The sequence below is a fragment of the Ochotona curzoniae genome, unplaced genomic scaffold, assembly GCF_017591425.1.
Source record: "Ochotona curzoniae isolate NIBS_2020 unplaced genomic scaffold, NIBS_Ocur_1.0 contig_4064, whole genome shotgun sequence".
NCBI classification, from domain to species: domain Eukaryota; kingdom Metazoa; phylum Chordata; class Mammalia; order Lagomorpha; family Ochotonidae; genus Ochotona; species Ochotona curzoniae.
Genome location: NW_024466107.1, coordinates 584,504 through 599,889, shown reverse-complemented (window position 1 = coordinate 599,889; position 15,386 = coordinate 584,504). Strand labels below are relative to the sequence as shown.

Sequence of the window (15,386 nt, the reverse complement as noted above, 5' to 3'; positions counted from 1 at the left end):
GCCCATATCTCTGAATTCCCTTGTGAATGTGTCATAGTCAGAATCATGGTACAAGAACAGTCTACTGCTCCTGCAGCTTGTAACACAGGCAAAATAAAATCTCATCTGCTGGACCACCTCTGCTGCATTAATAGTGATGAGAACAGGATGTTCCCAGTCTGATTGTCATTGGCGTTTTTCCTGCTCGTCCCAGCTTGTGCGCGGTGCGAGCCCTGCTCCAGGCCATCCTGCAAACTGAAGACATGTTGAAGGTTTACGAAGCCAGACTCACTGAAGAAGAGACGGTGTGCCTGGATCTTGACAAAGTGGAAGCTTACCGCTGTGGACTGAAGGTAGCAGGGCAGCTTCTCTCTGGGGTGGGCTCTTGGTCCACGGTGGGATGCCTGCAGCAGAGGGCTTTGGTCCATGGTGGGGATGCCCGCAGTAGAGGGCTCTTTGTCCATGGTGGGATGCCCGCAGCAGAGGGCTTTGGTACATGGTGGGATGCCCGTAGCAGAGGGCTCTTTGTTCATGGTGGATGCCCACAGTAGCGGGCTCTTTGTCCATGGTGGGATGCCCACAGTAGCGGGCTCTTTGTCCATGGTGGGATGTCTGCAGCAGAGGGCTCTTTCTCCATGGTGGGATGCCCACAGTAGCGGGCTCTTTGTCCATGGTGGGATGCCCACAGCAGAGCCCTGGAGTGTGATGCCCAGCTGCAGCTGCTGCATGCAGTTTCTTGCTCACGCAGCCCCGGGAGGCAGCAGGGGACGACTCATGCAGTTAGAGTTTTGCCTTCCAGCCTTGGCCTGTCATGTGAGGCTGGGTTAAGCAGATGAGCATGCTGCCTCTCCACCCTGAGCCTGTGGCAGGGGACAGTTACAAGAAACAGCACAAGAACCCCCTTCCCAGTTGTTAGAGCTCACCGGGTATCTATGTTTGCAGGGTTTCTCAGTTTCATTGGCCATTTATGCTTGGTACCATTTGTCCCAGTTAGAGGAACTGTGAGGTGACCTCACAAAGTTTAGAGAAAATAGAATTAAATAAACCTCTATTAAATAAACTTATCTCTTAAGTTTATTTCAGAGAAAAAAAATATTTTTTAAGATTTATTTTACTTTTCATTAGAAAGTCAAATATACAGAGAGGAGGAGAGACAGAGAGAAAGATCTTCTGTCCATTGATTCACTCTCAAAGCGGTCACAACAGCTGGTGCTGAGCTGATCCAAAGCCAGGAGCCAGAAGCCTCTTCTGGGTCTCCCACATGGATGCAGGGTCCCAAGGCTTTGGGCCATCTTCAACTGCTTTCCCAGGCCATAACTAGGGAGCTGGATGGGAAGTGGAGCTGCCGGGATTAGAACCAGCACCCATATGGGATCCTGGCTGCATGCAAGGCAAGAACTTAAAACTGCTAGACTACTGCGCCAGGTCCCAAAGCAAAAAATTTGTAAATCCATTCATATAAAGGGCCTTCAAAAAGCACATGAACAGTGTGTTTTTATGGAAAAAATGCAAGAGTCTCAAAAAAAAATTTTGCATTTAAAAAGATCTGTTAATACCATTTTCCATAAACTCTTTGAAGTCACCACATATTTGGGCAAGTGGTCTGTGCTGGTGTTTGCTTGGGGAGTACTGAGTGAAACCGGGCTCCGGCCTCCGCAGACCCCTGCACTGGGACCGTCGTCACAGATGTCACATGGCTGCGGGCATGCCATAGGCGCTGCAGCGTTTCTCCAAGGAGCTTGCATGTTGAATCTTTCGTCTGTTTTAAAAGGGAACTAGTTTAGTAGAAGAAATACTGGAAAACACAATTCAGCAGATTTATTTTCTTGGATTGATTGTTATCACTGAAAAATACAAATAGGGTTGAAAGCCCTTTTTTTCTTCCTACTCTCGCAGAAAATAAAGAACGACTTGAACTTGAAGAAGTCCCTGTTGGCCACCATGAAGACAGAGCTGCAGAAAGCTCAGCAGATCCACTCTCAGACCTCACAGCAGTACCCGCTGTATGACCTGGACCTGGGCAAGCTCAGTGAGAAAGTCACGCAGCTGACCGACCGCTGGCAGAGAATCGACAAGCAGATCGACTACAGGTGCGCGGGCCCAGCCTCGGCCGCGGGGGACAAGTGGGCAGGGTGTCTCAGGCCCCCGCATCGGCTGCCCCCACGGCTGCCTCTTCTCATGGACTTGCTTCTTCTAAACGAAAGAGGACTTACTGTGATAGTCTTCCAGGTTCTTGTAGAAATACGGGGGGCGTTTAACAGGCTCGTCTGGTTCCCTGAGAGCTCTTGTTATGATGTCAGCTGGTACAGCTACCGAGAGTGAACTTTTCCCAAACTTTTATGACTGCAGATAAAAGCCTCACGTACTTCCCAAATGGCCTTTCTTGTAGTCTGTTTCACTGGCAGCGTTTTTGTTTAAGCAATATTTGGTTTTGGTTTTAATTTATGTGAAAGAGAGAGGAAGGAAGAGACGAGTGAGAGACCTTCCATCAGTGGCCTCATCCACTCAGTAGCCACTGTTCCTGGGCCAGGAAGGCTGGAGCCAGCAGCCAGGAGCTTCCTCGGGTCTCCCGCCTGGGCGCCCGAGCCCTGGACTTGGGCCACCTTGTGCTGCTTTGCCAGGCCATTAGCAGGGAGGCGGCGGGACTCATGCCAGTGCTCAGAGGATGCCAGTGTCGCAGGCAGTGGCTGAACCTGCTGTGCCATCAAGCTGCCAGCTTTCGTGGGTGTTTCTGAAAAGCGTTGCTATTGAGCTATAACTCATCTGTCTTACAGTTATTGATTTAAAGTAAAATTCAGTGGATTTTATTATATTCAGATTCAGCAGCAGAGGGCAGAGGTTTCATCTCTCCTGGGTTTGTCCCAGGTAGTGGTGCTGGGCAGCTCTGCATTACGCATGTTAGGAAATACTAACAGTAATTTTGTTCTATCTGCTTCCCCCAGATTATGGGACCTGGAGAAACAAATCAAGCAACTGAGGAATTATCGCGATAACTACCAAGGATTCTGCAAGTGGCTCTATGATGCCAAGCGCCGCCAGGACTCCTTGGAATCCATGAAGTTTGGGGATTCCAACACCGTCATGCGCTTCTTGAATGAGCAGAAGGTAGCACCTGCCGTTCCGCGGCTGTGTGGGAGTTAGTGCGCTAGAAACTGCGTGGCCCCGTTTTCACAGCAGCGACTGAGTCTGAAACGATGAATTTATATTGTCCCTCCTTGTCATAAATGTTTAAAGAATGCCTGGAGGAAAAGCCATTGAGATATTTGCAGAGATGCACTTGTGAACATATAAATCATGTATAAATCTGATGTTGCTTTTGTGTTATTGCAAAGTGTCCTTGCAAATTGAGGACCAAAGAGCAGTGCCAACTAGACAAGAAGCCCTTCTAGATAACATAGAATGGAAGACTTTCCTTCCTTTTCCTAAGCTGTGACCAAAACTATGAGTAGTAGTAACAAACCGAAAACTCTTACAGTAAAAACAAAATCAAAAAAATTTTAAAACATTTGTGTATTGTAATGTTTGTAAATATATTCTTTTTTGTTTAGAATTTGCACAATGAAATATCTGGCAAACGAGACAAATCAGAGGAAGTACAAAAAGTTGCTGAACTTTGTGCAAATTCGATTAAGGTAAGTTGGTTTCACCTGCGGCTCCCTCAGAAGCGTCATCAGCGCCTGCTTGCCAGTTTGCCTTCGCGGGGATGAACTCCGTGAGCACGGTCATGGGGCTGTTTATTCTGTCCAAAACAAACCAGCAAAGTTGGCAATTCCCTAACTTGACTTCACGGTGTGTTGATGGTATTTGTGGGAACGGGTTAGTCTTTATTCTTTAGTGATATGTGCAAAATTCTTAGAGTGCAAAGATGCATCATTGCATAATTTTAGTCAGGTGAGCAGAGGGTCATGCGGCTTCTGAGGCTGGTTATTCAAAGCACGGCGTGATGACTTAGAATGATGGATCACAGATGTCAGTTGGCCTTCCAGCACACTTAGACTGTCTTAACTCGGTTCTCCTGCAGGATTACGAACTCCAGCTGGCGTCGTACACTTCGGGGCTGGAGACTCTCCTGAACATACCCATCAAGAGATCAATGGTGCAGTCCCCTTCCGGGGTGATCATGCAGGAGGTGCGTGTGCCATCCGTCTGCCTTCCTCGCTTCCCTCGCCCCGCAGTGTCTGCACTCGCCCCTCAGCTAGGCTGGGTTTATGCCCCCTCTCTTACGGCTGTGGCATGTGACACTGCTGAGGAAATGACCAGGGCAAGGCTTGAGTATACCATTTTGAGATTAGAGTCTTTGCCAAATGGAACTTAGATTTCTTGCATGGGGTTGGGGACAGCTCTAAAAAGTGACAGTGCATACCAGAGTTCTAAAATGACAACTTCCCGAAGACAGCAGAGCCTGTCACCTGCCGGCTGGTTTAGGGAAGCTAGCTGGGGCTATGGGGAAGGGCTGCTTTCACTTCTGCATTTGTTTTGTTGTGATTCCAGGTTTTGGAATTAGCCTGATAGAGAGAAGGCCATTACATTCCTCACCAAAAAAGGGCATTACGTCACTATTTTCATTATTTTAGAAAACAAAGTTGGTCAACTTGAATATAACTTTTCTTGAGTTTATTTATTTGTTTGTTTGTTTTTTCCAGGCTGCAGATATCCACGCTCGGTACATAGAATTACTTACAAGATCTGGAGACTATTACAGATTCTTAAGCGAGATGCTGAAGAGTTTAGAGGATCTGAAGGTAACCCCCTGACTTTATTTCCTTGGCGCATCAAAGAAACACACAAGGAGAGACTGTTATTATTACTGCCACTTATAACCAAAACATACAGTTCCAACTGTGTTTCCTGTAAATTTTGGATTGAGTAGACAGCGTGTTCCTAAGGCAGGGATCAGTTGCTCCACAGTGCTGCCCACAGAGACTTTGGGGATAGTTGCAAAATTGCACTTACCTGCCTTTGTCAAGAAGCAGTCACTCCAGTTCGTGCTTGGGTGGCTCACTGCTTCACCCTTGGTGTCGGAGTTCTGGATACACGTGCCTCCTGGGCAGACTGGGTTGGAATTGTGCGTGTTCAGTTCACTTTTCATTTCTGATACTGGCCTGGAGTTTATATGGAACATCATCTAGGAGACCATCGCTTTTGATCTTGCATAAAATCACATCATTTTAACTGATAAGGAAACAAGCATCATTGATTAAAATCATGCCAACCAGTAGCTGATGGGAAAATTAAGAATCCAAGCTTCTCGAATGTTTGTCTCGTAGTTTCCCCTTGGATCATACTTTAAGAGGGCGTGCGCGCACACGAGTGTGTGCGTGTGTGCACGCATGTGTGCACGTGTGTGTGCGTGTGTGTGTGTGTGTGTGTGTGTGTGTGTGTGTGTGTGTGTGTGTGTTGGTGAGAATGCAGAGTGCCTGGGAGGGAAAGAACGGCTGCTATCTTATGATGTGAATACAATGTAATTTCTGCTTTGTCTTCCACAGCTGAAAAATACCAAGATTGAGGTTTTGGAAGAGGAGCTCAGACTGGCCCGAGATGCCAACTCAGAAAATTGCAACAAGAACAAGTTCCTGGATCAGAACCTGCAGAAGTACCAGGCGGAGTGCTCCCAGTTCAAGGCGAAGCTCGTGAGCCTGGAGGAGCTCAAGAGACAGGCAGAGCTGGACGGGAAGTCGGCCAAGCAGAACCTGGACAAGTGCTACACCCAAATCAAAGAGCTCAACGAGAAGATCACGCGGCTCACGTACGAGATTGAGGACGAGAAGAGGAGGAGGAAGACCGTGGAAGACAGATTCGACCAGCAGAAGAGCGACTACGACCAGCTGCAGAAAGCCAGGCAGAGCGAGAAGGAGAGCCTCGGCTGGCAGAAGCTAGAGTCTGAGAAAGCCATCAAGGAGAAGGAGTACGAGATAGAGAGGCTGAGGGTCCTGCTGCAGGAGGAGGGCGCCCGGAAGAGAGAGTATGAGAGTGAGCTGGCAAAGGTAAGGAACCACTATAATGAGGAGATGAGTAATTTAAGGAACAAGTACGAAACAGAGATTAACATAACGAAGACCACCATCAAGGAGATATCCATGCAGAAAGAGGATGATTCCAAAAACCTGCGGAATCAGCTGGACCGGCTGTCCCGGGAGAACCGGGACCTGAAGGACGAGATCGTGCGGCTCAACGACGGCATCGTGCAGGCCAGCGAGCAGCGCCGGCGCGCCGAGGAGACCGCCCAGCAGCACAAGGCCAGCGGCTCGGAGATGCAGCAGAAGAAGCAGCACCTGGAGCTGGAGCTGAAGCAGGTCATCCAGCAGCGCTCGGAGGACAACGCCAGGCACAAGCAGTCCCTGGAGGAGGCCGCCAAGACCATCCAGGACAAGAACAAGGAGATCGAGCGGCTCAAGGCCGAGTTCCAGGCGGAGGCCAAGCGCCGCTGGGAGTATGAGAATGAACTGGGTAAGGTAAGGAACAGTTACGATGAGCAGATCATCAGCCTGAAGAACCAGTTCGAGACGGAGATCAACATCACCAAGACCACCATCCACCAGCTGACCATGCAGAAGGAGGAGGACACGAGCGGGTACCGCGCACAGATTGACCAGCTCACCAGGGAGAACCGGAGCTTGTCGGAGGAGGTCAAGCGGCTCAAGAGCACCCTCGCGCAGGCCACCGACAGCCTCCGCAGGGTGGAGGACAGCATGCAGCAGCAGAAGGCCAGCGGCTCGGAGATGGCCCAGCGCAAGCAGCAGCTGGAGGCCGAGCTCAGGCAGGTGACCCAGATGCGCACGGAGGAGGGCCTGCGGTACAAGCAGTCTCTCGACGACGCTGCCAAGACGATTCAGGACAAAAACAAGGAGATCGAAAGACTGAAGCAGCTGATAGACAAAGAGACCAAAGAGCGGAAGTGCCTGGAAGACGAGAACGTGAAGCTGCAAAGGGTCCAGTACGACCTGCAGAAGGCAAACAGCAGTGCCACCGAGACGATCGGCAAGCTCAAGGTGCAGGAGCAGGAGCTGACGCGCCTGAGGCTCGACTACGAGCGGGTGGCTCAGGAGAGGGCCACCAAGGACCAGGATCTCGCGCGGTTCCAGAGCTCTCTCAAAGAGCTGCAGGTGCAGAAGCAGAAGGTGGAAGAGGAGCTGAGCTGGCTCAAGAGGACGGCCTCCGAAGACTCCTCCAAGAGGAAGAAGCTGGAAGAGGAGCTAGAAGGCATGAGGAGGTCTCTGAAGGAGCAGGCCACCAGAATCAGCAGCCTGACCCAGCAGCTGGAGCAGGCATCCGTGGTCAAGAAGAGGAGCGAGGACGACCTCCGGCAGCAGAGGGACGTGCTGGAGGGCCACCTGCGGGAGAAGCAGAGGACGCAGGAGGACCTGCGCAGGCTCTCCGCTGAGGTGGAGGCCCTGCGGCGGCAGCTGGTGCAGGAGCAGGAGAGCGTCAAGCAGGCCCACTTGAGGAACGAGCATTTCCAGAAGGCCATAGAAGAGAAGAGCAGGAGCCTCAACGAAAGCAAAATCGAGATCGAGAGGCTGCAGTCCCTCACGGAGAACCTGACCAAGGAGCACCTGATGCTGGAGGAGGAGCTGCGCAACCTGCGGCTGGAGTACGACGACCTGCGACGGGGCCGCAGCGAGGCCGACAGCGACAAGAACGCCACCATCTCCGAGCTCAGGAGCCAGCTGCAGATCAGCAACAACCGGACCCTGGAGCTGCAGGGCCTCATTAATGATTTGCAGAGAGAGAGGGAAAATTTGAGACAGGAAATTGAAAAATTCCAAAAGCAGGCTTTAGAGGTATTCACAAATATTTGATCCCAGCTTCACTGTGTGTCGCCTCGTTAACTCTCACGCAGGCTGAACTGTGCTTCTGCTGTCTGCACGGATGCCTTTACAAGTCTGACTTTTCTTTTGTTCCGCCACTGCTTGCCATAACCCAGATAACTGCTTTAGAGCAACGTCCTTGCTTGCTTGGCCCGTTCTGTCAGTGCGTCAAAGGCCACGTGTGCAGCTCACGTGGCCCCGCTCGGAACGCCTGGCACGTGCCGCCGCCTCTGAGTGTGCCACGCTACCGTCCGGGAGAGCGTGCTTGTTGAGTGAGCCGTGACTCGGCGCAATTTCAAAATCACTTTTCTGCTTGAAGATTTTCCTGCAAGCATGGCTGTTCTCCTTTGCTCCTGATCCTAATGCACTTCTTTTTACTTGGTCTTGTCCGTTTAACTCCTAATACAAAAATAACTTAATTTCTAATACGTCTGCCTTTCATAGACAGTGTCTGTGTGGGGCTGGGTGGGGCGGCCATGTGTTCACGTGTCGTGTTGCTTCAGTAAGCGTGGCAGTGTAGCCAGGGTTGATGAGCTGTAGATACAGAGCAGGTAGGATGGCCTGGAATGAACCTGTGCGTGTTTGTCGATGATTAACAAGACAGCTGTAGAGTTCCTGTGTGGAAATCAGTATCATGACAGTATCTGCCATTTATGAAAATGGCAAACGCAGGTCTCTAGAATGTGCCATGCATTTGTGATAACTAAAAGTATATCCAGAGAACACAGAGAGGAAAAGAATTGAACTCATTTTTGTTTAAGATGGAGAAGGAAGTTAAATTCTGGCAGTCATGATTCTTTTTCTCTCTTTTCTTTGTTTCTAAATCCTAGGCATCTAATAGGATTCAGGAATCGAAGAACCAGTGCAGCCACGTGGTACAGGAAAGGGAGAGCCTGCTGGTGAAGATCAAAGTCCTGGAGCAGGACAAGGCGAGGCTGCAGAGGCTGGAGGACGAGCTGAGCCGCGCCAAGGCCACGCTCGAGGCGGAGACCAGGGTGAAGCAGCGCCTGGAGAGCGAGAAGCAGCAGATCCAGAACGACCTGAACCAGTGGAAGACGCAGTATTCCCGCAAGGAGGAGGCCATCCGGAAGATCGAGTCGGAGCGGGAGAAGAGCGAGCGGGAGAAGAACAGCCTGCGGAGCGAGATCGAGCGGCTGCAGGCCGAGATCAAGAGGATCGAGGAGCGGTGCCGGCGCAAGCTGGAGGACTCGAGCCGGGAGACGCAGTCGCAGCTCGAGACCGAGCGCTCCCGGCTGCAGCGGGAGATCGAGAAGCTGCAGCAGCGCCCGTACGGGTCCCACCGGGAGACCCAGACCGAGTGCGAGTGGACTGTCGACTCCTCCAAGCTGGTGTTCGACGGGCTGAGGAAGAAGGTGACAGCCATGCAGCTCTACGAGTGCCAGCTGATCGACAAGACGACGCTGGACAAGCTGTTGAAGGGCAAGAAGTCGGTGGAAGAGGTTGCCTCGGAAATCCAGCCTTTCCTCCGGGGCGCGGGCGCCATCGCTGGAGCGTCTGCTTCTCCCAAGGAGAAATACTCGTTGGTGGAGGCCAAGAGGAAGAAGCTCATCAGCCCGGAGGCCACGGTCATGCTCCTGGAGGCCCAGGCGGCCACGGGCGGCGTCATCGACCCCCACCGGAATGAAAAGCTGACCGTGGACAACGCCATCGCGCGGGACCTCATCGACTTCGACGACCGCCAGCAGATCTACATGGCGGAAAAGGCCATCACGGGTTTCGATGACCCATTTTCAGGCAAGACGGTGTCTGTGTCGGAAGCCATCAAGAAAAATTTGATCGACAGGGAGACTGGCATGCGCCTGCTGGAAGCCCAGCTTGCTTCGGGGGGCGTGGTGGACCCCGTGAACAGTGTCTTTTTGCCAAAAGATGTCGCTTTGGCCCGCGGGCTCATTGACAGAGATTTGTACCGGTCCCTGAACGATCCCCGAGACAGTCAGAAAAACTTTGTGGATCCAGTCACGAAGAAGAAGGTGAGTTACATGCAGCTGCGGGAGCGGTGCCGCGTGGAGCCGCACACGGGTCTGCTCCTGCTGTCGGTCCAGAAGAGGAGCATGTCCTTCCAGGGCATCCGCCAGCCCGTGACCGTCACTGAGCTCGTAGATTCCGGGATCCTGAGGCCGTCCACCGTGAACGAGCTGGAGTCGGGCCAGATTTCTTACGATGAGGTCGGCGAAAGAATTAAGGACTTCCTCCAGGGTTCGAGCTGCATAGCAGGCATCTACAATGAGACCACCAAGCAGAAGCTCGGCATCTATGAGGCCATGAAAATTGGCTTGGTCCGACCAGGCACCGCTCTGGAATTGCTGGAAGCCCAGGCTGCGACTGGCTTCATCGTAGACCCTGTGAGCAACTTGAGGTTACCGGTGGAGGAGGCCTATAAAAGAGGCCTGGTGGGGATCGAGTTCAAGGAGAAGCTGCTGTCTGCGGAGCGAGCCGTGACAGGTTATAACGACCCCGAGACCGGAAATATCATCTCTCTGTTCCAAGCCATGAACAAGGAGCTCATCGAGAAGGGCCACGGCATCCGCCTACTGGAAGCCCAGATCGCCACCGGGGGCATCATTGACCCCAAGGAGAGCCATCGCCTACCCGTGGACATGGCCTACAAGCGGGGCTATTTCAATGAGGAGCTCAGCGAGATCCTTTCCGATCCGAGCGACGACACGAAAGGATTCTTTGATCCCAACACGGAAGAAAATCTCACGTACCTGCAGCTCAAAGAAAGATGCATTAAGGACGAGGAGACGGGGCTCTGTCTTCTGCCCTTGAAGGAAAAGAAGAAGCAGGTGCAGACGTCCCAGAAGAACACCCTGCGGAAACGGAGAGTGGTCATAGTGGACCCAGAGAGCAGCAAGGAGATGTCCGTGCAGGAGGCCTACAAGAAGGGCCTGATCGACTACGAGACCTTCAAGGAGCTGTGTGAGCAGGAGTGCGAGTGGGAGGAGATCACCATCACGGGCTCCGACGGCTCCACGCGCGTCGTGCTGGTCGACAGGAAGACGGGCAGCCAGTACGACATTCAGGACGCCATTGACAAGGGCCTGGTGGAGAGGAAGTTCTTTGATCAGTACCGGTCCGGCAGCCTCAGTCTCACTCAGTTTGCCGACATGATCTCCTTGAAAAACGGCGCCAGTGGCGGTGGCGGCGGAGGGGCCGGCCTAGCCGGGAGCATCGGTGACGATGTCTTCAGTAGCTCCAGACACGAGTCCGTCAGCAAGATCTCCACCATCTCCAGCGTCCGGAATCTGACCATCCGCAGCAGCTCGCTGTCCGACCCGCTGGAAGAGTCCAGCCCCATTGCGGCCATCTTTGACACGGAAAACCTGGAGAAGATCTCCATCACGGAGGGCATCGAGCGGGGCATCGTGGACAGCATCACTGGGCAGCGGCTGCTGGAGGCCCAGGCGTGCACGGGCGGCATCATCCACCCCACCACAGGGCAGAAGCTGTCGCTGCAGGACGCCGTCTCCCAGGGGCTCATTGACCAGGATATGGCCACGAGGCTCAAGCCCGCCCAGAAAGCCTTCATCGGCTTCGAGGGCGTCAAGGGCAAGAAGAAGATGTCGGCCGCCGAGGCCGTGAAAGAGAAGTGGCTCCCCTATGAGGCCGGGCAGCGCTTCCTGGAGTTCCAGTTCCTCACGGGGGGCCTCGTCGACCCCGAAGTGCACGGCCGGATAAGCACAGAGGAGGCCATCAGGAAGGGCTTCATTGACGGCCGAGCCGCCCAGAGGCTGCAAGACACCAGCAGCTACGCCAAGATCCTCACCTGCCCCAAGACCAAGTTGAAAATCTCCTACAAGGATGCCATGAATCGCTCCATGGTGGAGGATATCACGGGGCTACGCCTTCTGGAGGCCGCGTCCGTGTCCTCCAAGGGCTTACCCAGCCCCTACAACATGTCCTCGGCGCCCGGCTCGCGCTCCGGCTCGCGCTCCGGCTCGCGGTCAGGGTCGCGCTCCGGCTCGCGCTCCGGCTCCCGGAGGGGAAGCTTCGACGCCACGGGCAACTCCTCCTTCTCCTATTCCTACTCCTTCAGTAGTAGCTCTATCGGGCACTAGTGGGCTTCTTGGGCGGGTGTTCTGTGCCCTCGTTGGCATTGATTTCCACTTAGGTAGTGATAATAATAACAATTTTAAAAAATGGTGCTTGGCGATATAGTGATAGAATTTTGCTGTGCTTCAAGAAAACAGCCATGCTTGACATCAGCTAGCGAAAGGCTGTGGTGGCATTTTCTTTTTAGTTCATGTAATGCAGTGCACTGGTGTGCCGAATGATCAGCTGTAAGGATAGCACAAATCGAAGTTAGAATTTGTTTCCGCTCTGTTTAGATTTCTGACCAATTCTGCTTCAACTTCTTTGGACTATAATCCAGATTTCAGTACTTGGAAATAAACTGGTCACTGGTAACGTTAGCCGTTCGGCCCCTCATCCATATATTTTCATGTTCTGTATTAGGAGAAAATCGCATCCCTGCACAACCATCCCTATCCCGACTGTTTGGGAGTGAGTCCTTGTTAGGATCCTTTAGGATGTGGATTGTAAAGCCCATATGCCCTTTAATGTACTTGTTTGGTTTGCTATTAATTTGACTGTATTGGCGTGATAGCAGTAATCTTTAGTTTTCTTGGGTCAAAGTTCTCTGTTTATTTTGCTTGTCATTTTCTATGTACTTTAAAAAAGCATCTTTATGAAGTTTGCAGTTCTAGCAATAAACTTTTAGACTTTTGAAGTTTCTGTGTTTTCATTGAACATTGTTTGTATCCACAAGGGCCTTTAAGAGCAGGTTTTTAATTTATTGTAGAGTAGGCCTAAAACTACTTGTTAGCTAGATCCTGGGAAGCAAGACCTTAAGCAGTCTTAGAATTCTTGTTAGAGGGTTTCCTCGGAACTTGGTTCTTCTAGTATTTGTTGAGTGCCTGTCATATAGTTTGCTCAGGAATGAACTGGTAGAAAGAGGCCAGCTTGGAGCTCACCTAGTTTATTCTGGGCAGTAAGTGCCAAGTAGCAGTGGCAAAAAGTCAGTATCTCAGAATTGGGGGGAAAAAACAGCATAAAAGTTGGTTACATTCCTTTTTTAGGTACCCTCAAAAATAGAGGGTATTTCATTTTGTCCCTAAGAGGGGAACAAAGCTGTTCTTCAGTCTTTCAATCTTTGAAAATTATTCCAGAAAACTTTGTGGTTCTCTACTGAATGCCAGTGTAATATATAAGCCGATTCGCTTTGATCGAAGAGAAGCTATGAAAGCCAGACGTTTGTCATTAAATCTGACATGAGTTTACTGAACTTGTACCATGTCTAGTATCGAGCTGGGTATCTCGAAGATTCAGAAGAATAGACAAATTCCCTGAGTGTTACTGGTTTGTACTTGCAGCGGGGTAGAAGGCACACGTAAAGCCATCAGTGGGATCGCTTTCAAAGACAGGTTCCAGAGAAAAGAGAGCAGATCAAACACTACCTGTATAGAATCAAAAAGATCATGACTTGGGGTAATACTTGCCTAATGAAGGCTTTTGGCACTTAGACTGAAAACCTCCCCTTCCTCATTAAACAGCCATTTTTCCTGCAAGGCAATGCTCTCCTCCTTAGCTCACCTCTCCTGCAGGGCAATGCTCTCCTCCTTAGCTCACCTCTCCTGCAGGGCAATGCTCTCCTCCTTAGCTCACCTCTCCTTCTCTCGCTCCTGGTACACTCCTAATTTCGAAGCCTTGAAGATCATATCTTTCAGAGTACTGATGTCTGTGTGCCATGCACTGTTCTAGAAGCCATGAATTCCCACTGGAAATGCATGGTACAGAAATAAGCAGCAGCCAGTTCTGCTGTGGAGATGTGCTTGCTTGGGCTAGGGCTGGGGAGCTGGCTGCCACTGCAGGCTGCCCTCATGCAGCTCTGAAGATCAGGAGACGGTCATGGCTGCTTTCTGGGGACACCACCTTGTAGCTCATAGGCGTGTCTTATGATGGCGCTCACATTGAGCAAATGGTAAGCAATGTCTCACAAAGTGAGGGGCCCACCCATATAACCCAGATCACCGTCTTACAACCCTCATCTACAGCCCCACAGCACTTGGTAGTGTAGGGCTGTAACATATGGGTGAAAGGGGACCCGACTGAGTTTTGACAAAGCTTCCTAGCATGGGTCTGGCAATCCGCCTGCAGTGTGATGATTCCACAGATGGTGGTGGCACCGGTGAACGGCTGCTCATGTTACAGTAACAGCAAGAGGGTGCAGTCAGTGGACAAGTGCTGACCAGTCACAAACTGCTGGCTAATTTGTCACTGCACTGAGAGGTCTGTGTCCTGCACAGGGCACACGCTTGGCCCAGCGCAGGTCATGTTTGGGGTAAGGTTCCCATACATGGTACATTACAGACCATGGAAACTCATGTAACTGCTACGGAGTCAGCATGCTACAGCCACGACTAGATCCCCGCTTCCCACACAATCTAACCACGGAGATGAGAAGGATGTTAATATATGACTGGTAAACTCACACCTTAATCCACACCTCCCTGCAGCTATTGGTCCACTTTCATATTTTTGGGTACTGATCAGACTTTTGTCATCATTTTTCTTTTTTGAAAAGAACACTGCAGTTCTCTCAGCACCATGGGGATAAAATCTGCGGCTGTTCCAGTGCCTTATTAAAATGCCCACGTCCATCCTCCCATATACTTTAAATCTTTTCAAGATAAAGATGCCTACCACAAAGCAAACTCTATGCGAATATATTTAGTGAATAATGAAAATACCACCATGCAGATCCCTCTATTTTTTTAGATTTAACTTGAAGGGCAGGGAGATGGGTTCCCTCATCTACTGGTTCGGTCTCCAAATGCTGGCACAAATGGCCCGGGCCAGGCAGAGGCCAGGGAGCCAGGAACTCCATCTGGGTGTCTCATCCCAGAGGCAGGGAGGGACCTTCCACCTGAGCCGTTGCCCCTGCCTCCTGGGGTGGACTCAGACCAGGCACCCAAGTGTGCCATGTGGGTGGCAAAGTCCCACAGTCTTAATTTAAAAAGGAAGTTGGAGGTCCAGCCCAACAGCTTAGCAGCTAAATCCTTGCTTTGCATGTGCCAGGATCCCATATGGTTCAAGTCCTAGCTGCTCCCCTTCCTGTCCAGCTCCCTGCTGTGTCCTAGGAATTCAGTGGAAGATGGTCTAAAGCCTTGGGACCCTGCACCCACGTCGGAGACCCAGAAGAGGCTCCTGGCTCCTGATCGGCTCAGCTCCAGCCATTGCAGCCACTTGGGGAGTGAACCAGCACAAGGGAGATCTTCCTCTCTGTCTCTCCTCTTCTGCATATCTGACTTTCCAATAAAAATAAATCTTAAATAAGGAAGTTGGAGAAGAGTGTTCTAGGGTAAAAGGGACCGTGAGTAAATATGACTGATGCATTGAAGCAATAAAATTGGCAGAAAGAATTTGAGGGACAAGTGAGAAATGGAACATTTTTAGGAATGCGTGACAATGTATGATAACACTCCAAGAGAAACCAAGCGCGGCAAAATGGGAATGGTTAAGGAGCAGAAGGATACACATTTTTTTTTTTTTTCTTTTAAAAAGCAATAAAGTGGGGCC

At 51.2% G+C, this 15,386-nt stretch overlaps 1 protein-coding gene across 3 annotated transcripts in view; it reads left to right on the top strand.

Moving 5' to 3' along the window:
• The window catches only part of LOC121159024 (desmoplakin), a 42,325-nt gene extending 29,792 nt beyond the window's left edge, over positions 1–12,533 (top strand). The window contains exons 17-24 of one of the 3 annotated variants that reach the window (XM_040984013.1): positions 194–332; positions 1,876–2,069; positions 2,922–3,084; positions 3,528–3,611; positions 4,001–4,108; positions 4,623–4,721; positions 5,466–5,963; positions 8,618–12,533. In XM_040984013.1, the coding sequence (XP_040839947.1) occupies positions 194–332; positions 1,876–2,069; positions 2,922–3,084; positions 3,528–3,611; positions 4,001–4,108; positions 4,623–4,721; positions 5,466–5,963; positions 8,618–11,866 (4,534 nt within the window). In that variant the 3' untranslated portion in view covers positions 11,867–12,533. Of the gene's footprint in view, positions 1–193; positions 333–1,875; positions 2,070–2,921; positions 3,085–3,527; positions 3,612–4,000; positions 4,109–4,622; positions 4,722–5,465; positions 7,761–8,617 lie in introns of all 3 variants that reach the window. The other 2 variants (XM_040984012.1, XM_040984011.1) reach the window with 2 other exon arrangements.
• Positions 12,534–15,386: the final 2,853 nt, after the last annotated feature.